The sequence below is a fragment of the Dermacentor variabilis genome, chromosome 7, assembly GCF_050947875.1.
Source record: "Dermacentor variabilis isolate Ectoservices chromosome 7, ASM5094787v1, whole genome shotgun sequence".
Lineage (NCBI taxonomy): Eukaryota > Metazoa > Arthropoda > Arachnida > Ixodida > Ixodidae > Dermacentor > Dermacentor variabilis.
In genome coordinates this window covers 120269737-120294069 of record NC_134574.1, presented here as the reverse complement: position 1 = coordinate 120294069, position 24333 = coordinate 120269737, and the positions used below count along the sequence as shown (strand labels likewise).

Sequence of the window (24333 nt, the reverse complement as noted above, 5' to 3'; positions counted from 1 at the left end):
TGTTTTTATACGTGTCATGTGCTGTTCCTTCAAACATCTACACTCGCAAAAAGAACAAAAACGCCTTTCTTTCAAGACGCATGTGCTTATTCTTTTTCGCCCTGGATACCTAATCGTAATATCAAAATACATATAACCAATAAAAAGCGCGAAAAAAGAATTATTTCTAGCATACTAAACGAATGCTCGAACGAACGAATGGTCGAAGAAATGAAAGCAGCCGCATTTAATTGGGGCTTTACACAAGTGATGGCTACTGGCTTAAATTGCAGAAAATAATCGCTAAGTAAAGATTCTACTGTTAAAGAAACAAGGAAGGATCAAGACGTCGCACAGCTATATTTCTCAACATTTTTAATCTGCTAGACCTCCTTTGTTATTTCTGTCTGCGCGGGTTTGAAAACTTCTGTAATTTTACGTGACCTCCAAATCTCGGCCAGCTTCTAGGGATCACGTATTAGTTACGAGATTTCCCGCTCTCGTGTGGTCGCCCTAGCATAAATACTTTGTTTCGCGCAAAACAACATTCGCACGAACTAGCCCGCCAACGCATTGTGCGCCCCAGCATAATCGTCGTGAAACATGTCACTCTCCTTTTCCTATACGCCTTCACACGCGACAGGCTTTGGGTGATGGGAAATGGCGAGAGGGGTGGTGTTAGTGCCGCTCGCGGTATCTATCATTTTTTCCTACCCTCATTGTTTCGTTACACTATATATTTTGGAGGACACCACGCAGACTTATAATGCTGTAATTATGTAAAACTGACACTATAATGGATGTAAAGGTGCGCTTGCAGTATATGTACACATACATCGTAAAGCATTGCATGGTTACTTCATTAAAACATTTGGAATACTGTACAAAATACAGATATGTCGTTAGTTCAGACGGAGGTTCAACGGTATGGTTGTCAGAAAAAGTTATTCTTACACATTGCATAAAACACAATCAAGAGGGACAAGCCAGAACTTCAGCTGCAAATTGCAAGTGATTAGACAAAGGTAAATGCCATAAGGTTTATGTGATAAATAGGTGTATTGTAGTGTTATGGGCAGCAAAAGGCATTTAAGTTCGCTACTTTCAGAACCCAAAGCACAATATAATTATGGGGAAGCCGTAGTTAGTGCGTGAAGAAGAATGTTGACCACCTGGGGCTCTGTAATGGCCACATGATGCGTTCGTTGTACACAGGTGTTTTCAAATTTCGACCCCGTCAAACTTCCACCCCCTTGGCAGTGAATCGAAACAGCGATCTTGTATTTAGCAGCCCAAAGGTCGACAGATATGTCGCACGTATATCATGTATTTAAACGTTCAGTAGGCTTCAAATTGCATCCAGAAATAGAAGAGTTTGTAGGCCCCGTTGTAGTTGCAGCGTCATCGCAGTTAGCTTCACCGCTTAGCTTTCCGCTGTGTATCGAATTGTTGTAGATGAGGAGAAAGAACGGCGAACGAGATGAGAACGGGGCTGATGACGTCGAAGAGACGGCGAGTAGCTGCGCCTCGTAGGTGTGCAATAAGAGTTCGTGCTCTGAATCGGCGAGAGGCGACTAAGTACTATGAGTGCCTCGCGCTTTTCGGTAGTAGATTCGAGTTGACCATCAAGCAGACGACATTGTTTTTGCGGCAGAGACTGGTGCCAGGTAGAATGAAAAATGCATTGGCCTATCATGAACTCTTTCGCACCTAGCCGGCTTGCAACTGTGCGGAAGAAAATTTGCGTCTGCTAGAAAGCACCCAGGTGAATCTTTATGCAGCCCGTTTACTCTCTCGCGATACCGTGAGAGACCGTTACATCATATAGTGAAGCCCGCGCGTGACGCTTCCGCAAATATGAATTCAAAAAAGATTCCCAAATGACTAAGACACGGGTTCTACTCCTGCACACCCTGATTCCTTCAGTACAGGAAGAAAATTACCTATCCATTACACCTTGGATCAGCGAGAGAGCAAAGATTGTGGAAAAGCAGTTGAAGACGTTGACCTTGATATAGGCAGACAGACACAGATTAGAAAGTACGTGAGGCACGCTAAGCATAGTATTCGCAAGAAATGTCACACATTTTTCACTTGCACAACGTTGTCGATGGCACTGTAATACATAGGGTGCGCTGGAGGACGAAGTGTAGGCTTTGATTAGGCTGGCGATGTGTCATTGCCGACAGTCGGTACTTTATGGTCATTTGCGTTGAAAATCTGTAACTGTGGAGGCACTTCACAAACTACAAGCACGCATTTCTAAAGAGAGGAAACGTATACTGTTTGTCGTCAATTAATACGAGATGTCTAACACGAAACAGTTTAAGCAATAAAGATCGTCCACGGTAATCGCGAAGGGGCGTAGCACAAAGATTCAAAGTAGGAGACAATCTTTTGGTGGGAAAAATTCACCTCTCATCTCGCACATATTGTGCTTTTAAGAGGGAATGTATGATATCTATGGGGGTCATTGTCGGGCGTTTTACGCGACCCTTGGACAACTTCAGTATGGCTGGCATAATCTGGGGGCTGCTACGCTGTATTATGGATACGCTGGTTAGAGTCCACTAGTGGTCGGGCCTCTGCTACTGCTTTATGTAAAAATGGTTGATGTTATCCCCAAAAATGAGTGATCACAGAGCTGTGTTGAGCTGAGCTGCGTTCACTGACAGAGCGCTGGCAAAGAGAGTGCTGGCTGTCGATTTCGGCTGGTAAAATGTCCGGACGGATGCGCCCGAGCCTCATGTTGGCCACAAAAGCGTGTGGCGTTGCACAGAGCCTGCATGATTTTAAATCATCGCCAGATAAGGCTTTCGTGCTGGCTTTGGTAGTGACTGGCGAAAATACTCTTGTAAATATTGTTCAAAATACAGCCACGTGTGGGTAAAAATTCCGGAGAAGCAACTTCAAGGGCTAGGTTAAACTGGCCCTGATGGCAACATGCGTACCATAACAATGCACCTGCGTATGCTTCAGTGGCTCGGAGATGTGACGTTCGTGCGCTGCCGAAACGCAGTCTTACCAAGTATGAGAAGGAGCACATCATCTTGTAGAACTGCGGCTTCAACTACTGCTCTAATAGGAGCGATTGCAATTTTTAGAAACACAGCATCCGAAAAAGTGCGGTAGGTGATAAATATAGAAATGCGAGACACTCTTTGCAATCATGGCCAACAGAGCGTGTTCACATGCCGGTCTAAAGGTACGTGTTTACTTTGCAACAGGCGTACACTCTAGGCACTGCTGAATGTTGGCTTCCAATCACTGAATGAACTTTATTATATAACTGCTAGTATGTAGCTCGTGGCGTAAGATTTCTGGGACTGACTGTTTAGCCAGCTGGTCCTTCACCTTGGAACCAAAACGTAACGTTCGCCCTCACCTTTTCGCCATGCATATGACGAAATGTGCGCTTTTTTTCTCTTGCGCATTGGTTTCCAGTTAACAATTGTTATTGTATAGTGTGTGTGATTAGCTCGCCATTGGGAAGGAGTCAAGGTGCTCTCAATAAAGTTACCATTATCGTGGCCTCCAAAGTACTATCAGAGGTAAGCAACAGGCAGGAGCGTGGCGCATCTATTGACCAGGCGAAATTCAAGGTGAGAAATCTTCGCAAGGAAGTTTTCGTCTACCTTTCGTAAGCAGGAGGTTTAGCGTACTAGGGTGAGCTGGTGAGCTCATGACGCGGAATAACTTTGTCAGGTATAGCACAGACGTTGACGAAACTGGCGAAGCTTGGTTAGTTGGCCGGCTGGCGGCGATAGAAGGGTGCGCAATGACTCTGAGGCCAGTTTCACTAGATTTGTGCGCTGTATGCAGTGGCTTGAGGCATTGGTCGGACATGGGTTGGCAAACTGATGGAAACAAAAATCTAAGCCTTTTTTACATGAAAACAGAGGGCACATTAGGCGTGTGGCTGTGTCACAAACCCCGTTCTGAATAAATATGCGTACATGAGAAAGAGTTGGCGCACTCGCGCGTGAGCTTGTGCGAACTAACGTGTGAGTGTAAGCCAAGATAAATAATTAGGATTATGGTCAAGGCTAGCTTTCGGTAGGTGGGTATCTCAGTCTGTGCTGAAATGTGAGGCTATATCACTATCGGTGCTAGCGCGTACTTGTGTGTGTCACTAGGCTTTAGTCTGAAACTGAGTACCCGCCATTGCGAGTAAGTGATGGTCAACGTAAATGTGAACGGGTAGACGTGGTTACAATACTTGAGCACTTACAATTCAGAGATTGAGTGAAAGAGCGAGATTGGGAGATTGAGCGCAATGGTTGGTCGAGTTTCTTCTTCCTTACAGCACTGACAGACAGTATGAATATTAACGTTCGCCTCACGTAAACGGGTGCGCACCAAGTTTTAGGTTGCAGACTATTGGTGCGGCCTCTACAGGTACTCCTAAGGCGAAGTAGCAGCAATGTTGGGCAATCAGGCGAATTTCTGTGCAAATTAGCAATTCCTCGCTGCCCCAAAATGTCAGCACTCTGACATAGTGTTAGCGACGGCAGCGCGATTCTTGAAAATCAGCAAATAAAAAGCATCCTGATTATTTTATTCTAATACGTGGCCGACCTACTCCAGTGGCTCAATTCTGCTAGCTTTCTTCGGAGCGTGACGTCAAAGCGACGCGTACCAGCTGGCGCCGAAAGCCTCGATGAGCTTTTCTAACGTCAGTCAAACTTGACCTTTTGTCCAGGAATATGAAATGGAGGCAATTAACCTAACCATCCTGATAATTGGAAACAGTTTGCTCCTCATTAGTAGCAGTGCGGCTTTCTCAATGTATGCCACTATTTCGTCGAATACGCATATGGCTTCCGTAGCCTGCTGTTTAGAAAGTGTCGCTTAATTCCTTACCCTATATTGGTGTCTCCGAGAAACTGAATATGTGAATTAAAAAAAAAACACGCCTATGTTGTGTCGAAGAGTTGAAGGTTTACCCTTTTGGAAGCAGATGAGACTTCTCTTGGCGACAACAGAAGTCGCTCGGCATGACGCGATGGCGCACAAATAGGTACATGTCGAGCCATTAAAAGTGGTGGCGCGCGGTCATATGTATCAAGACGGCCCAGATGGCCATTTGGCGGTACGCGCTCATCAAACCGATCATTTTGTATATTCTGTTTCCTGCCAAAGTCATGCATGTAGCGAAGATCATATTGATCGGCAGGAATGATGGCATTCAAACCTCGGTAATGACCACAATAATGCTAGCCACCATTGGTTTGCATTGGAACCAGATGTAGAGGACAAGACCAATGGCTGGAGAAAGCACGAATAACGCCGAGCTGAAGCATGTGTTCGAACTCAAGGGGGCGACTTCCAACCTTTGTCAAGCAAGCCTTTGTGGCCACGTGGCAACAGGTAGGCCGGTGGTGTTGATATGATGCGTAAGCTTGTGTTTCACAGGCAGCGCATCGTTTCGCGGCTTCGTGAGTAGCGGGTACTCCGCATGTATCTTGTACGCTGAGCCGGCCGAAACGTACGAATGCCAGATGAGGTGAGGTTAGACGGCAGGACAAGTATGTCGAGGGATGTTATGTTATCCTTTAGGCGCCGATCGCGAACACTCATAGCTATGTTGAAATGGCTGAGGAAGTCCGCTCTCAGTATGGCATAGCTACTGGTGGTGGTCCCAAGCACAAACTTGTGCAAGCGCCGGAGTCCGATGTCGTGCGTTGATGACCGTAGCCCAGAAGACGCGATGGCAGTGTTGTTCACTGCGTCAGCGATCTGTGGTCATAGCTTCAATAATAGGCAGCTAGGCTCCGATGTCGGCGAGGAGGCGGGTGCCGGTGATGCGGTCGACTAAGAAGAATGAACGGCTTGCTCGATGGCTGATACCGCATGCCTTCATTACTAACAGGGCTTTGCGTTTTCCGTTCATGAACAGGGCTGGGTGCAGCGACTAGCTTGTTCGCAAAAGCGATGGTGGTACCATCACAATTGCCGCGGCGAGTGTGTAGGCGCGCTGCGGGGCTGTGCATATGAATTGTTGTGCCAAAGTTGGTCGTCGATGTTGCCACCCGTCGTCAGCTTCTCCAGTGCACTGGTAAGGAGGCTGACTGTTTCCTCAAGGCGCTAAATTCGGTCACCTGGGTGTGAGACTCTCGCAGCGGCGATAGGTAGCTGTGCCGGAGACGAGCAGTCGCGATGTGGTCATCGAGTGCAGGCAGTCATTCGAGAGTCGTCTCGGCAGAATTCCCCCGCACCACGTGTGCGGGCTGAGGCCAGCAGCCGCAAGAACAGTTCGCGAAAAATTGGAAGCTGGCTCTCGTTAGCACAGTGGCCACCCAGCAAACCACGCATCCGGTGCAAGAGATGCTACGGCGGTTGGTCGTAAAGTTCCTTGGAGAGGAACATTGGGAGGCTACTGTCTTGTCATGACTCAATGCACTGCAGGACCATGCGTTTAAGGTCGTCGAATGCTGTGGCTGGAGGCCTACCCGATAGCAAGACGGCTATGGCATCGGCGATGTCCGAGAGTAGCGCGGCGACGACGTGCAGGTACCTAGCTGTCTGTGATGGGATTTCCCAGAGTTGAAAAGTGGCCTCCAGCTCCATAAACCAACCTCGAGTATTCTTGGGCCAGAAGACGGGAAGCTGGAGCACTGCAGCGATGACAGAAGACGTAATTGTTGCATCGTCCTTGTCAAGAAGAGTATAAGGAGGGTCGTCCACAGCTAGTGTTCGAAAAAAAAAGTAAATGTCCAGGGTCATCACTTGTTGAGAGCGTGGTTTAACGGAGGCAAGTTACTCAAGTTCTGACAGGTCAAGAAAGGAGAGTCGACTGGCTTTATTCAGCAGTATCAACAGGTTTGTCTAGTGGTAGTAGTGGTGCCTCTTTCGAACTTGCGCTCCGGTTTGAGCAAGGGCCAATGACCTCCACGGAGGGGATAACAAAGTGACGGACAGTCACTGCAACATCCTGGCCCGGCAAACTGTGAGCGAGCCTAAACAATGGTAGGCCCACGTACCAATGACAATGGTTGATTGGAACATACATCGACACCATGTTTCTGAGCATGCGATTGAGCCGTCGTGTTAGCCCGTTAGTCAATTGATGGTAAGCTTTGTTCATCTCGGGCCGAGTCACACATAAAGCAAGCATGTCGGTGATCACATTTGTTTGAAAGTGCTGGAGTCTCTGTGAGGTGTTGTTTGGGAGCGTCGTGGTGAGAGATGATGTCGCACAACAAATAGTCTGCAAATTGACGCGCATAGCTTGCTGGGAGGGCTCAGGTGATCGCATACCGTGTGCTATTATTGGTTGCATGGCAACTCACATATTCCAACAATTGACATGGGGAATGCGTCAAGGCATTTGATGTAAACGCCTCGATGTCCTTGGCATATTCCGCGAGCTGCATCGTTTATTTTTCCGTCGATAGACGTCCTTGAAAATTTCCCTATGGGACAGCTAAAGCAGCGCTGAGCGAGATCAATGATGTTCAACAGCTGTTACATGAGCAAGACAAAGCAACAGCAATTTTATTAACTTCATAACATCAGACTATTTCGTATTATGCTTTATGTTTTCATTGCTGTTTTTATTATTGCTCTATGTATTGTTGTTGCTTTTTCTAATATTTACAGCGTTATTTTTATTTATTTTCAATACTGCTGCTCTCCTTCGAGAGCGTGGCAGTTGGGCAGTACAATATTTCAGCTGTACAATGCAAGGAAATCAAAGTATAGATTATACAAAAAGTAAGAAAAAGACATAAGCAGTGCAAGTTATACATAGTACTATACAAGTAAACCATGATAAGATTAAACGTAACAGTAAATAATAAAAAAAAGATGTAAAAGAGCAAGATGGTTTATTAATTCGCTTCCGCCATCTGGTCGCCACATCAGGAATATTTAATAAATTCTCTCGAATCTGTTCAAAACCGTGCCGCGCGTTTCATCGCGAAAGATTACAGTAGGCATTCTAGCGTGACTGCTATAAAGAAATCACTATCACTCCCATCTCTTGAATCTAGAAGGACGATAGCTCTGCTTTGCTTACTGCACAAAATCACTCACAGTCAACACGCAACTACATTACCCCTTTCCCGCCCATTTCGCACATCTCGCCGCTTATATAACGCACACAGTTTCACACGTGTTTTCGGCCACACAAATGCATTTAACAAATCTGCATTACCTCTGGCAATAGCAGCTTGGAACGATCTTCCAAGCCACATTGTTGAAATTAATAATCTGGACACGTTTAGAGAAACATTAAAAAAATTGATTCCGTAGTTATGCGTACATGTTTCATTTGTACCATGTCACTTGACTGTCATTCTGTGGACAGCATGTCACTTGACATGCACTTGCAGTTCTTTGCAGGAATTTGATGAGCCATGCGCGTTTCTGATCGTCCAGAGTGTTCTTGTTCTTCGCTTGCTTGATGTTGTTCGGCGTATTTCGATTCAACTTTTTTTTCAATTGTTTGATTTGTTGTTAGCTATGTTTTTTGCTCCTGTTTTCGACATGTTGTTTCTCTTACCCCCCCTCACGCAATACTCCAGTTGGAGCCTGTCAGGTATGTGTATAAATAAATAAATAAATAAACAAAAGCACAGATATTACTAAGGGCAAGTAATAAAACAGAAATAACTAATAAACTACGTGTGTTAGGGAATCATTATGGCAAACGAATAAGATGTCGAAAATTAGAGTGTTTATTAAAATTTCCTAACGAATAAAGCAATCTGTGCCGGTGTCCCTGCATGCATAATAGGTACTGTTATTCACACACAGTTTTTTCTATTTGTGAGATAAATTCGGATAATGATTCAATGTTGGTGATAGCAGGATGAAGTTGATTCCATTCTGCTATCGCGAGCGGGAAAAAAGAATACTTAAATGTGTCATTTTTGCATGTGTATTCTGTCAATGTGTGCGCATGCTTGTTACGTGTAGGTCGAGTTTCGGAGAATGAAATGTATCGGGAGGCATCTATTCTGTAGTTATTTTTTAGTAGTTGAAACAAGAATTTTAAGCGAGCGTGTTTCGCTCTTGTGGATAGCGTTCGCAAACCGGACTGGGTTAAAAGATGTGTTGGCGAGTCTGTACGTCTATATTTGTTATGGATGAACCTCACAGCTTTCCTTTGTATTAATTCTAGCTTACTTATGTTAGTCTGTGTATGCGGAAACCAGACTGTGTTAGCGTATTCGAGAACAGGCCTTACAAATGATGTGTAGGCTAGCAGCTTCGTTGACTTGGTTGCGAGCGCCAGGCTTCTTTTTAAGAAGCCTGGCGTTATTACTGATGTGCGCCCCCCTCCCCCCCTATGTTCATTCATTCATTCATTCATTCATTCATTCATTCATTCATTCATTCAATGAATGAATGAATGAATGAATGTTAGCCAATGAGGCGCCGTGTTTAAAGAGCTGAGGCGTGTACTCCTTGCAACTGGTGTTGATAAACGGCCAGAGCGGAGAATACATCTGGTTATTTTAGTGGCGGTAGATCTGGCCACTCCACCTACAGTTGAAGCTGATAGGCCTGTTGTCGCATGGTTGCCACTTCGCTGGGTCACGATATCGCAGATGCGTGGGCTTTAGTCAAACGGTCAATGAAATAGGGCTGGTGACATTGCGCATTATTACTGACGCGGGCTCTATTCCAGCAGTCGTAAATATCTGGCGCACGGAAGGTGGACTAAGCACAATGGTTGGTCAAGCTTCTTTTACCTTACAGCATTGACAAGCAGCATGAGTATTGACGTCCGCCTCAAGTAATCGGGTGCGCCCCAAGTTTTCGGTTGCAGACTATTGGTGCGGCCTCTACTTGTAGTCCTAAGGCGAAGTAGCAGCAATGTTGGGCAATCGGGCGAATTTCTGTGAAATTCAGCGATTCCTCGCTTCCTCGAAATGTCGGCACTCTGACATGGTGTTAGCGACGGCAGCGCGATTCTCGAAAACCAGCAAATAAAAAGCACCGTGAGCAATTTATTGTAATACGTGGCCAACCTTTTCCAGTGGCCCGATTGTGCTAGCTTTCTTCGGGGCGTCACGTCAAAGCGGCGCTTACAAGCTGGCGCCGAAAGCCTCGGTGTGCCTTTCTAACGTTACTCAAACTTGACTTTTCGTCCGGGAATATTAAATGGAGGCAAATGACCTAACCATTCTGATAAATGGAAACAGTTTGCTCCTCATTAGTAGCAATGTGGCTTTCTCAATGCGCGTGACAATTTCGTCGAATACACATCTGGCTTCGTCGTCTGCTGCTTAGAAAGTGTCGCCTGCTTCCTTAGCCAATCGTGTCTCCGAGAAAGTGAATATGGGAATAAAAGAAACACGGCTAAGTTATGTCCAAGGGTTGAAAGTCGACCCCTTGGGACGAGATGGGACCTCTCGGCGACAACAGAAGTCGCTCGGCATGACGCGCGTGCGCACAGATTGATACATGCCGAGCGATTAAAAGCGGCGGCGTGTGCTGTCATATGTACGAGGATGGTCGAGATGGCCCTTCGTTGGCCCTTCGTGAAGTTGTGCAATTATTGTCGCCGTAGGTGTTCCAGAATCACATGGGGAAGTTTGGGAATTCGGGCCCTAAAAGAAGTAGAAGCAGTAACAATGCAGAAGTAGAACATGCCATTCCGGAGTAAAAACATGCTAAGTTCGGCATCAGAAGGTGGAGCGTTCAGCTGGAAAATATTTTGGTGTAAGGAGACTTCATGCCTTTGTTCATCTGGGATTTGACTGAGATGCGCAAAGAGCGTTCCCTTGGTTCTCTCTAACTACATGACATTTGCATATTTTTAACGTTTTGCGCAACTTACGGGGTTCACCTGGTACGTGTATATATACTGGAAAAGCACCTTTGCGTCCACTTTAGCCACACACATGCAATGGAGGCGTCCGGTCACGTATATTGTGTCAAGTTAAAGAATTGCAGAATCCATGATATAGATCGCAGAGTCCAACATTGCCACGGATTTTTCCATTACCCGCTAACCAAAGGCTGTCTCGTGCTACAGCGTCTAGGAAAAGGGGAGCTACACTTTCCAGAACAATAAAGCAAGGGCAACCATTCGATGGCAGGAAATGTGTTTCCTCATGTGCGCTCTCTTCAACTTTACCGATATTGAGAGCTCACACTGTTTATGAAATTTTCGAATCTCAGTTGAGAAGAATTGGGAAGGGAGGGCTAGTGAAACAAAAATGTTTGCGCATAGATTGATGTGTTATGTTTTCTTCCTTCCAATTTTCTTATCACTACGAGATTTTATTAGTGAATATTTGCAGCAAAAAAGCTACCAGCTATCCTTTGTATAATGTCCTAATACGTTTCTGCTTCTTTCAACGCATTGCCGTTCGGAGGACATTGTGCATTCACTTAATATCCGAGGAATGATGGCTTCTTTCTTTTTCAGATCCTCCTGGTGATGTATTTGTGTATGCTGCCTATAATATCACCCGCGAAAAACCATTAGCACACACTTGTTGAAAGACTGAACTTTTGTTCTTTTTCAGAGTGTACATGATTGATGAAATACGCGATGGCACCTATAAAACACCAATGCACTGTATTGTCAACGTCACATAGAGCTTTCGCAGAAACATTGGTATAGAGCATACATGAATCTATAAGTCCTTGCCTTAAGGTCTCGCAGCCGAACATCTGTCGCTCTAAAGTAGAGAAATGTAATGGCTGGTGCGGTGAAATTGACTGTTCTTGCACTGGCCCTTATTTCCACAACCAAGCGATGTCATGCAACGGGCGACGACGGTTGCCCTCCCTGCCCGGAGTGCCCTGTTTGCCCTCCCTGCACTGCAGACAAGCCAACAAATACCTTTCATGCGGTAATACTTTTGGAACAAGTAGCTTTCAAATTGCAATTATGCCTTTGAAACTGCAGTGATGCCCAGTGCATCATCGTTTGATGATTTATTTGCATGAATTGCCCAGCACTGTTAGCACTTGCGAATTAGCGAGGCATATATTTCTCCCATCTTACGTATATATCCATAAGCGTTTGCCACTTACGAGGGGCAAGTAATCGGATCGAAACTATTGGTTACCTAAGGACAATTGTTATAGGCAGCAACCTACAAGAAACATTCAGTGAGCATTACGATAAACCTTTATTTGAAATTTCAATGCAGCTTTATAGGTGTTTTTATTTCGCAAAATATTGGCTGGCGCGGACGATAGGTATCGTGCGGCACGTTACAAACGAAACGAAGTGTGGCGCCACTGCCTCGCTAATCGGGACATCCCGGGAGGCATAGCGCGGGCGGCGCGTAGGCGTGATGCACAGCTGCCGCCGCAGTCAGGCCTCCTCTCCTGCAACGCTTTGTTTCCATATATGGTATCGGTGGCGTCATCGGTGAACAGATGACGCGCGCTACTCTGGTGCCATCTCGTGGGCATAGCCACCGCAAACCCCGTCTTACGCGGGACTACGCTTTTCTTCTCGCGCTCTCGCCATACCTTCCTGCTGCGCTTTCCGCCTCACGGTTCCGCTGCACTCTCCTTCTCTGCTTTCCTCCTCGCGCTCTATTCGCTATCGCCGTTTGTCATTCCCCTTACGTTCCGCTTTCGCTCTTCACTCCTTCGATGTGCTCGGGCACGACGCCAACGCTTCCCACAAGAGCGGGCGCAAAAGAGCTGCGCTTTGTTAAAGGACGATGACAACTCATATTTACGATATATTGGTGAACTTAAAACTTTTTGTGCTTTTTACTTATTTCCTAGTTACGTTTCCGATTCATTAAAGACATGTTAATTCAATCATGTCGTTTTACATGCCCGAACCACAGTTTAATTTTGAGGAGCGACTCCGCAATTATTTCGACAACCTGTGGTTCATTAATGTGTGCCTAAATAAATGTACACGGGTGTGTTCGACTTTTCCCACATCGTAATGCCGCCGCCGTGTTCCGGATTCAGAGATGTTGCGAACACTAACTAAATTTTTGCAGTACATTATGTGTTAGTGTTCTTTCAGCAGTCAAACGTCTGTCTTTGAGAAACCATCAGCCTATGAAATAGTGTATTATCACAAATGCAGTGAGTGCCTAAGTAAAAGATGCGGTGTTCCAGGAAGGGGCCTAATATTCCGAAATACCATCCCATACCCTGTGTTTATTTTATGCTAAATGCAACACTGCACAGGCTTGATATTAGCTCCTGTTTGTTTAAAGTTTGTTTGCGGGTGTCTATAAGACGGCTTCATCGCTTTAGTAGGCAAAGAATTTTGAAAGTTTCAGATACTGGAGGCTTAGTTATAACTGCTGTACTTGTATTGACTTTTTTACTATTGTAGTATTGTTGTGATTATTTTGAGGTCCAGAGGCAGAATGGCGAGATAGTCTGTAGAGAAATATAGCTGTGCTAAAATGGTGGGACGCTAAAAAAAAAGGACTGTTCCGGGGTGTGTGAAGAGATTTCTCGAGTACCTTTCAATGTCGGCCATAGTGGCTCGTAAAAAAAGTGCATGGTACCACAGGCCTTAATTACTTGTTTTTTATTTCATTAGTATTCTTAAGCTACTTCGGACGCTGTCCGGAGGTTATGTAGCTATCTTTCTACGTATGTTGGTCTCTACGTATATAAGTATATTTGTTTGCTTTTGTGTTTGTATCTGAATGTTCCTTCCTACCTGGCTCACAGGAATGTCAGCGGTAGCATCGTAAGCCCATCCGGCTACTGTGCTGAGGTAACAGGGTTCAAAACCAACCATAGGACTAACTTAGAATACTGAGTATGTGACAATGTGTACATATATGCCACTCTTCAAAGAACCTAATTCCCGCTGACGTGGGTCACTGTAGATGCGGCACTGGGTAAGCACCACTGTTGGAAAGCATATTTTTGGCGCCGACATGGAGACCTGGGTATGATGCGTCACTCGGTCTCTGCTGGTCTTTATTCAACATTTTCGCCGCCAACTTGTGTCACTGAGCTTGTAACAGTAAGTGCGTGCCACTCTTCTACGAACGTCTAGGCAGCTCGTTTCACAAAGTATGTGTCACTGAGTGTGTGTCAAGGGAGGGATCAATTCGCAAGTTCGCAGGCACCGGTGCGCCACGCTTCTCGTCTCGGAGTCCACTCGCGTGTTTCTCGGTAGGGCCACTAAAACTCACTGCCTAGTCAGATAAAAGCGCTGATAGAGGACGCCGGTCACCGCATGACGCGTTTTAGAGCACAGCTCTAAACGCAACGCTTAAACGGGTGCTTAAACAGCACCTGTTTAAGCGTTGAACGTCGGCGTGCCTCCTTCTCCCTAGGCTTAACCGAGCGAACGAGCAGAGCGAATGATGAAAAAGCGAACGCGGAGCGCAGCGGCAGATGGAAGAAGGCGAGAGCAAGGTGAGCGTGAAGAGGAAAACGGAAGAGGACGGGGCAGCAAAAGCGTGAAGAGGAAAGCGGAGGAAGCCACCTTGAAACACCACCAGATGGCAACACGATTGCGCATCCGCGGCGGCGCTGGCCATGCCGGGGAAAGAAAATATTCAGAGCCATTCCACTCTGTGAACGTCGATGACCAGCGGAGCTGTACATATGGTGATAAATATGTTGATAATCAATACGTTCATTGGAAATAAAAGACATATCGGAACGAATTTTGTTTTTTCTCAGTTTTCTTTTTGTTTTACTCAAGTGCATACTCAATGCTTTTCTTCTATATATTCGACCTTCTTTTGTTTGCATTTTGAATTTATTATTTCGCCACAAAAGTGACTAGTTTTTTACGATCCCTATGGTATAAGGCCAGTGACTCTGCGGGGACAGTGGAAATGTTCTTGGCTAATGGGAGGTCTATACAAGACCAGTGACGCGTCGTAGGCACCCTGATGTTTACAGTAGAAACGCCACGAACCACTTTTCGTCTGGCCGATAGGATTATGGCCGATGAAATCGCCCACAATTGCGATGGGAGTGGAGTCGGTAGGGTGATCTAACCAAAGGTACGCATACGCTTGGCCTCAGCGGCACGATTTTCGTCCGTATTACGTGTCACCCACCGTCGCCGTGAACATTCCCGCTTCTGTTCACGAAGGTCTTCTTCGTAGGTGCGCTGTTCTGTCATAGTCCTCACCATACGCAACCTACCCACTGTACGGGTGAAAGGGGACTCACATAATTTTACGTGATTTACCTATAGAGCACGAGACGTCAAACCGCAATCCATACTAAGAAGTGTCTGTTACTGTTTTACTTTTTTTATTACGTTGATTTCTTAAATAAAAATTTGCTTTCACACTTATCGCCGTTAAACGAAGCTAGGGCATACCCAGCGATACGATTTGGCTTTTTGCTTTAGGTCTAGGGTGCCATATTTAATATTTAGCTCTAGGGTGGCATTTGGAATATTTGCACACAAAGCGCCAGAACCTAGCGTACAACAGCACCTCTGCAACGAAAAGAACCAAAATTTGGAGGGCGCATAAGCTTCGCCTTTAAGAGTGGAACGCGTTAGATTTCAAAGATATCTGACTGTTTGTCACAGTTCCCCGCAACCGCACATTTTGTGCGGATGCGCGCAGGCGAGCGCAATGCTTTTGTTACAAGGAACCGAGTGGGCCGCGCTGGTCGCAAAAGGTGTTTGTGTTTCAATTTCCCCTTAACACTCTGGTGTTTTCTGGTCTATTCAAGTTAAATTCCGAGGCCATCATGCCTGTAGGTTGTTTTTAAGTGCTTCTTTGTGATTTTTCTTATGTATTTTGCTTTGAGAAATTCTAATAGTTCAGTAACGCCTCTGCGCAACGCGGAGGGCCTGCGTTTTTGTGGTTCGCAAACATTTTTCTCCAAGCGGTCCGACGCCAACATCAGATTTTATGTGACACAGCGCCCTGAACGTCATCTCGTTAAAAAGCTCACCTTCGCGCATGGTGTTCGCCGCAAATGTTTTCTGGAAAAAGATTACGGTTGCGTAAGCTGCAGTTGTCGGGAAGCGGCAACTGGTGTGGCTGATCTACAGGGTGCGCCAGTGATCATGCATCCAGATTTTAAAGTATACTAATGCAACATAGCTAAACAGAACCAAGGTAATGCTGTTTGCCGCCGCTCCGATATACTTAGATGATTGTTTCATTCCGTCTAATTACATAATCAGCATTATTTAATGCATCAACTTCTCAAGTATTGTAAGTAGTTGAAAAATGTTAAAGATTAAATTGTAGAGCAACACACAGAACTCCCGATGCAGCTTTCTATTGCTAAATACGGGCTACGTAAAAGTGTTTTTCTGACCATTAAAGGAGTCCGCGAATACACGCAAAATTGCCGCACGAGTGTCCATTCGAGGCCCTTTCAGATCATCTCGGGAACTTTCAGGCAATTTCAGAAAAAGAAGCCCTCGTGTATTCGCTGGTTTCTTTCACGCTCGGAAACAAACTTTCATGTAGCGCGCACTGAGCAACAGCGAGCTGTATCGGGAGTTTTTCATGCTGCTCTACAATTTCCCATTGACACACGTCATTTAACTATAATATTTGAGAAGACGAATAAATAATTAACAGCAGTTATGCAATTAGCTGGAATGCAAAAATAATCTGAGTATACTCAAGTGAGGACGAAGAAAATTACATTTTTTTGTGTCCAGCTACACACTTTAAATATTAGTGCTTGATAGTTGGGATACTGCGTATATGCAGGCATTGGGCATGGATTGTCTATATGCAGGTGTTATATATATATATATATATATATATATATATATCACGCTGCAGCTCGGCCAGTCGGTGCAATGACCGGTGCGATCTGAATATATCGCGAAATGAAGACACGTATAAAGCAGCACTTAAATTTCGAATTTGATAGTACCGTAATCACCGGCCAATTTTCTTCAACATGCGCACGCACTAGCGCGCCACGCATTTCGGAGACCATGCCTAGGCTTCGCGGCAGTTTCGTCAGATGGCGCTGAGTGTCCTTTTGGAAGTGCAAAAGAGAGCTACCGCTGTGGTACACGCCTCATTTATAACTCGTTTCGACGGCGGCAATACGTTATGTCATTGTGTTGATTCAGTGCTAACGCATTACCGTTGATAGTCATCGTGAGATCAGTTTTGTCGCAATTCTTTTCAAGACCCGATGCTTCCGCCCAAATTTACTATTTGCTGATTGCCGCTATAGAAGCGACAGCTAAGAAGAGGATGGCCATATACCCACCGGTACCTTTGGCTTCCTTTAGGAGGTTCGAATGGTTTATAAGGGTTAATCTCCTATAACACTTGAGGGCCAAACCCGGATTTTCCTCTGCCCACTTCCCATGACAGTTGTGCTGTGCCGACAGGCCATGTCAACAGGAGACAGCAAAAACCCTGACAAATTAGTTGTCACACTGCAATGGCACTACCCACACGGCGACGCGGCTGTTTAGAAATTTTCGGCGCTGACTTCTACACGTCTGCTCCCTTTCGTTTATTGTTACATATTATGAAAGACACATTATGAATATTCGAGGCAAGTAGCAATACAGCCCAACTTTTGCGCGTTTCAATACCGGTTAACCCTAGCGGAGCACTTGTTTGCAGTGGCAGGCACGACCACATTTGCTAGGTTGACTAAAGCACAGTGTATAAGGCGCGCAAGGCTGACGGGAAATAGTGGGTTTATATTGGCAAACCTGCATATTTCCGCATATGCGAAACATCCCATGATACTAATTGAGCCGAGCTGATATGAATGTCCGCGACCTCGAGGCGCATTCTTGAATTCGGCGACAATGAAACCGGAGGTTACGCTGCTGATTATGGTAGCTGGCTCTCGCTTCTTTGCTCTTCATTACGTATGCAGTTTGGTCGATGAAATATTGCTTTAACGATCTGCAGAATAAGCGCACAATTAAAGAACACGTAGCTTTCTCACAGCAACTTCAACGCCTGCTGTGCGCTCATATCTAATTACTGAGTGAGGCTCACAAGATATTTGCATGGCGTCACTAGTTATCCGCATGCCAAGAGGTGAACAAATGTGCCAAAGTAGCAATACCGTGACATCTTGTATAGGTCAAGCAATAATGCAGCGCGACCCATCTGACGATAAATGGCGTAGTTATGCGATTAGAAAACAATGAAAGCACCCATATACCGCGTGAATATGAATGATGTGTGCTTGCAACAGGGCTCATTTCTCGTGCTTCCCTCTGAGCAAGCTGTGTTATTCAGCGGCAATTAGACACCGCAACATGGCGATTTTGGCATTGTGCCGTGTCACTACTTAATGCGTGCCCATCATGCCACATTTCAAATAGCTATGATTAGAACTGACCTATAAGAATAGTTTGCCTTGTGATAACTGCTTTAAATCAGGTACGCCCATAGGGGGTACACGAGCTCGACGGGTCTACTAAGCCTGACAACCGCCGAACAGGACTGAATTAATATCAATGTGGGTGACTAAAAAGAATTGACAACGAATAATTTCAACATCAAGAGCATGTTTACACTCATTTTGAGCCAGGCTAACTATATGTGGTACGCAGTTGCTGTTGCAATGGCGCTGTTGGTGCAATGTTGTTACACAACATGATGACTCGCTGTCGTCGGTCACGTTGTTGTCCTGTGCGACAAAATATATCTCACTGACATGATCTGGCGACTAGTATAGTCAGCCCATTGTTGTCACTTCAGTGTCTTTCCGGCACCAGTGTCATACAGGCCTAGTATGAGCAGGCCCCATTGCAAGAACACTCGTTGTTTCGCGGTCAGTTTTGCAGCTATGTCACATTCTGGCCTTTTCCTTACTTGCGAAGAAGGAATATGTGAACAAGGCTGTTTAAAATATAGTATTGCAGAGCACTCATGGGATTTCTTGTGACCACGTATTGGCGGTGTTAAGGCATCTGTTTATAAAATGGTGTGCTGCATGACACAAGCTATACAGAAGTTGTTATATTAATGTTTACAGGGCACTCGCTTGTGTACTTTGCCTTTCTGAATGATACTACAATGTGCTCAAGTTACTGCATCATCACTGTATCAGGCATCAGGTAACTCATGGACTTAGGTACTTTATTTTAAGCACAGAGGCACAATTGTTTCATATTTTGTAGGTAGCAAACGGGATAGCATAGATATGCATCAGTTGTATTCGATTACGGAATCCTCAAATAAATCTGAAAGAGAAAACTATTACCCCGGGTGATGCTTTCTGGATGGAAATTTTCAGAAACGCGAATGTTTGGAGAGTGAGAAAGCACGCTTCTGGTCTCCTTTTATTCCGCCGATCTCTGAAGCCGCATCGACAGTGCAGTGCACAATAGTCCTTCGGAATGTTTAAGTGCCTGAGAATCATTAGTGCTCATTCGCATTCGGTAAAAGCCAGACAGAGCGCGAAAAGTCACGACAAACCGTCAACCATTGCACCATCGAACTGTTGCGCCGCTTGTTGAGTGTTCGTTCAGGGGCAGTGGTGCCATCGTGCGGCCACAGTTTGCAACGTAGAAGAAGCTTTCCCGCCGCGAAATGAACTTTTGCGACCATAAATAGTATTACACGATTCTTATTGTATGCATCATGTCCTTCTCTCGAATTTGTGTATGCTTATTTTGCCGAGTGCCGTTATCTATGACCAATTGTGTTGTTAGTGGCAGGCAACAGCATTAACCAAACTGCAGAAACAAGAAAGCGAGACCGTTAATCCATTGCGCAAGAAAAGAGAAAAACAACTGTAAAAAATCAGAAATGACTATTGTAATGTAAACATGACGCCGTGCCTGACATCGTTAAACGAAAGAAAAAAAGGGAAGAAATATCTAATGTGGATGCTGCACAAGGAAAGAGAGAGGCTGTATATGTTGTCATGAAGTTAACCTCTTGGAATCATGGCTACGTTCTGTTTGCTTACAAACACACTCCGTTTCCTTGAAGACTCTCCGACGTTTCAGTAGGTCCGCACAGCAAAGTTATATACAATAATTACTAGAAAGCACTCTGGCGCTAGTGTCTACGGGAGCTGCAAGGAGCGCGGTTGAGCCTGCAAGGAAATTATGGGAACTGTACTACATGGATTTGTCTAAACTTCGTCCATCTGTCTTCAAACGGCTTCGTGACTTTTAAACTCGTCATTTTCAAGAATGTACTGCGTAATAACCAATTAAATAAACATTGGTAAGATTGTCCGATGGCAGGGTTCGAACACAGGCCCTCTATCAAAGACGCCCGATAATGAAACCATTACGTCAGGGACGCATGCATTGACAAGCGACATATAACTTCCTTATGAACTCATCGCGGGCAAGCCACTGCCTTGAGACGCTTGGCGCGTTTCTTTTTTTTTTTTTGGCCACCTCGAGAAGCTGAACCGTTGAAATTGCTAGCGATTGTTCTTGTTTGCAACGTGTTTTGGACTTAGGAAAGCATAGATTGCTCTGAATTTTACTACTATGAAGGCATAGTAGTAAAAGCGACCGCTAAAATATACCAAGGACGCCGAAACGGCCAAATGGCGTTAGCCTTTTCGAGCGCCTTGAAGCCTCCTTCACATCGGCGTGCGCAACCCCGTGATATCTGCGTGTGACCGCCAGTTCTGCCTCGGTTCAGCTAGTGAGACGGTTAAGTTTTGTACGCGCACGCTCATCTCCTTCTCCTCGGTGGGGGAGGCGCCGGCAGTGTCTGTGTGTGCGTGTGTCCGCGTCAGTGCCTCTCCATTTGCTGCGCCAGTCATGGCTAAAAAATCCGCTCAACTGACTTCCGTTATCGAGCGTTCACGCCTGCGTAGTCCTGGGAGAGAGCGTTCCGAAGGGGCTCTAAATGACGCCCCCGCCAAAGAACTTTTGACTTCAGCAACAGTTCATAGCGTTTGTGTCGTTGTCCGTCACGCAGCTTGCAAACCACACAGCTCCCTAGCAATTTAAATAAAAGTTCCTATTTGTCATTACGTCGACTGTCTTGATTGTGTGCCGTCTGCGCATCCCTGGTCGCCAAGTTGTTGGCCGCTAGGCCCGCACTAACTTCATGGTCCTGGGTTGCAGTTTGTAACAACCGCCAGTAAACATTTAGCAAAAGCCCTAGATCCTATCTGTGCTGACCATTATAAAAATATAACGGCATACAAAACGGAAATTTCGGGCGTTTCGTCGGCTTTATAGGGTTGTTACATATCTAGAGCCCCAAGTGGCCACGGAGCCAGCACTTAAATAATACATACATGTATTTCCTTTACCTGCCGTTGTGGTTTAGTGGCTTCGGTTTTATGCTGCTAAGCAAAGGGTCGCTGCATGAAATTGCGGCTACAGCTGCAGCATTTAGATGGGGTAAAATGCGAAAGCGCCCGTGTACAATGCATTGGGTGCACATTAAAGCATCTCAGGTCGTCAAAATATATAAGAAGTCCTCCACTACGGCATGATTCGTATTCATGCCATGGTTTTGTAATATAAAATTACGTAAAATTCTGTAATATAATGTTTAATGCAGTTCATTTCTTTCGGTCTCTCATTTTGCCATCCAGAAAGTTGCGCGTCACTGTTAGCCGCACATATGACGTTACGCCGCCTTTACAACCCATGCCATGCGTTCTCTATATGTACTTCACGAAGAAACAACATGAAGCAAAGATAAAAAATAGGGCTAGACTCGAGTGACAAAGTGTTTGTGAGCCTAGGTATACATGACTCAAGGCCTTTATCTACGTTGACTGAGGAAACAGGAAACATAAAGAAATAAATTCTGGGGCTTTACGTACCAGAACCTCGTTCTCTTTATGATGCGTGCCTTTAGTTGAGACTCCAGAGTAATTTTAACCACCTGCCTTTCTTAACGACGAGCTCCAGGCGATCTTGAAGCAGATGGCAAGAGACCATTCGTCTCGCCGGGAAGCTGTTGCGGCTGTTAGAAAGCGACGCTCCCGACGCCGCCGGACTTCAAAGAACGCTGATGCCTCTGTGAAGAGTACGCCCCATCCGACAACCTCCTAATCTGCCCCATAGGCCTGGGGCAATTCAATCTAAATCTGACTAGGCGATGGCGGAGAACAATACGACTTGGTCCTCACTACTAAAGCAACAGCCAAAGCCAGAACAACAGCGGAAGTCACAACCGAAACCACAGCTGATGCCGCAGCCGATGCCACAGCCGGAAGCGATACCGCAGCCGATGCCACAGCCGGAAGCGATACCGCAGCCGATGCCACAGCCGATGCCACAGCCGATGCCACAGCCGGAAGCGATACCGCAGCCGATGCCACAGCCGATGCCACAGCCGATGCCACAGCCGGAAGCGATACCGCAGCCGATGCCACAGCCGTAGCCGGAGCCACGTCAAGTGACACAGCTGCGCACGGCTGTAGACTGAAGAGCTCCGGTTCCTGCCAAATTGCCCGAAGAAGACCGGCAAGTGGTTATGATGCTCCGGTCTCTGATGAATACCTTTCGGATGCCCTTAAGTAACCTGCACACTCCGTCAGCGCGAAGTGCAATGCAAATGCTGGATGCTCTCAATTCAGTACTAGCAACTCTTGAGTAAGCGTCATGGCACACCCACATCATTATATTCGCACTGAAGTCGGAACGGCTGGGGTTTAGCTTAAAAATATACTACCATGCACTGCAACGTATTGCTTACGCCCACCGAATACTTGGTCTTCACTGGTGACTTCAACGTGCATCACCAGCTATGTACCACCAAGGCTGACGGCAGCCTAACGTATCGACGGAGCACTTGCTTTGAGTTGACTGATTTCCACGCACTTTGCTGCGTGCACAGACAGTGTTCCCTCTATCCCGCTTTCCTGTTTCTATTCCCCCTTTCCCTTACCCCAATGTAGAGTAGCAAACCGGACGGTCGTCTGGTTGACCCCCCTGCCTTTCCTCTCTCTCTCCATACATGATTGTTTTCACACTTCGCTCCTATCGAAATCCGGCGGCCACAGCCGCGGTCTTCCTCGCAACGTCAAGCCAGCATCAGCAGCGGAACGCAATTGCGACTAAGCTAGCGCGGTGGATAGCAGAAAACGTGCGCATACGCAGAGCAGCTGTGCAATATTTAATGTGTGCGCAAGCTTAAGACTGATGGACAGGCGAGCTCAAAGGTATGTTTGGCTCGCAGAAAACCGCACGCAGTGACGCGACTTTCTGCCTGACAGACTTTTTGCCGGCTGTCATAACCGGCGTTTGTCTCACGGTGCAGGCTGCCGGTTAAACCTTCACACCAGCGCGTTATTGGGCGGTTTTTTGCATCTTGCCTAAACGGGCACATTTAGCTTCATCACGCATGCGCTTTCAGGTGGTCAATAAAGTAATAAACCATGGTATTATCGCAAGCAGAGCAATTGTTATTTTACTGCGCTCTTAAAAGTCTTGTGATACGAAGTTGGGACACAAAAGCGTTAATTTTATTGATTTTTACCATTGAATACTTATACGTTCACAAGCGGCAGCTAAAACGGGTGATATAAATTATAATGGGCGCTTTGGTGGGCAAGTAGCATATCTTGAATGCTGTTCAGAGGCGTTCGTTCTGCCGGATTATTTTCAATAACAACACGGCGATCTTAAGAACGCACCACATAATATAGCACACATTTCAATAAATTTTAATACTGCAACGTTTATTTGCAGCGCATTGCAGCCTCGTTTTGAGTTAACTTTTTCTATACTTACGTGGAATATCTTAAAGAAAGTGTAAAATCACGAAGTTTACTAAATTGTAACTCTGCCCCAAAAGCGATATTGTAGTTATAAAAGCTGTATTGGTTACATGCATAAATTGATACATGCCTAATTTGATACATGCACAAATTTGATACATGGATAAATTTACAGCCCACGTGAACTTCTCACAGCGTTTACAACGGTATTGTAAAGATTCTATTCGCTAGTTAGCGGGGTATTTCAATGTCGTGCATGGTGCATCCATTTTGTCCGCTTCAGATGTGTCATCAGACGAAGTTTACAGAACTGCGACACCTTTTACTGCTGTGTCGCAGAGTTGAGCACTTGACACTTTCAAATTTTCAAGACTTCTAATAACAGCGAGGAATAACTAGATAATTTGCTGTTTCTACGAGGTTTGCAATTTGCGATAAACCACCGTAGTCGCGTACAATGGCTAAATTGTTGCGCTGGTAAGCCCGGGGCCTTGTGATGAAATCTCGGCCGAGATGGGCGCATTTTGACGTGAGGAAAATGGAAAAGCGCCCAGGTGCTGTGCATTTGGAGCACATTAAGAAACCAAAGGCGGTCGCAAATATTACGGAGTCTCCCACTGGGGCATGCCTAGTAATCACACTGTGGTTTTGTCACTTGAAACGGCAGAATTTATGTATTTTATTTGACATGTAACAAATCGCACCAAAGTCGTTTGAGCGATTGCCGAGAAAAACTTATCTGAGCTAACGTAGCGAGCGTTATGAATTTCCGAGCTATCCGCCGTGGTAGCCCAATGGCTT

General features: G+C 45.7%; 1 protein-coding gene across 1 annotated transcript in view; it reads left to right on the top strand.

The window, feature by feature from the left end:
* The first annotated feature begins 11552 nt into the window (after positions 1-11552).
* LOC142587076 (uncharacterized) overlaps positions 11553-24333 on the top strand; it is a 37835-nt gene continuing 25054 nt past the window's right edge. Inside the window, exon 1 of the mRNA XM_075697965.1 lies at positions 11553-11795. Within this exon, the coding sequence (XP_075554080.1) occupies positions 11704-11795 (92 nt within the window). The 5' untranslated portion in view covers positions 11553-11703. The remainder of the gene's footprint in view (positions 11796-24333) is intronic.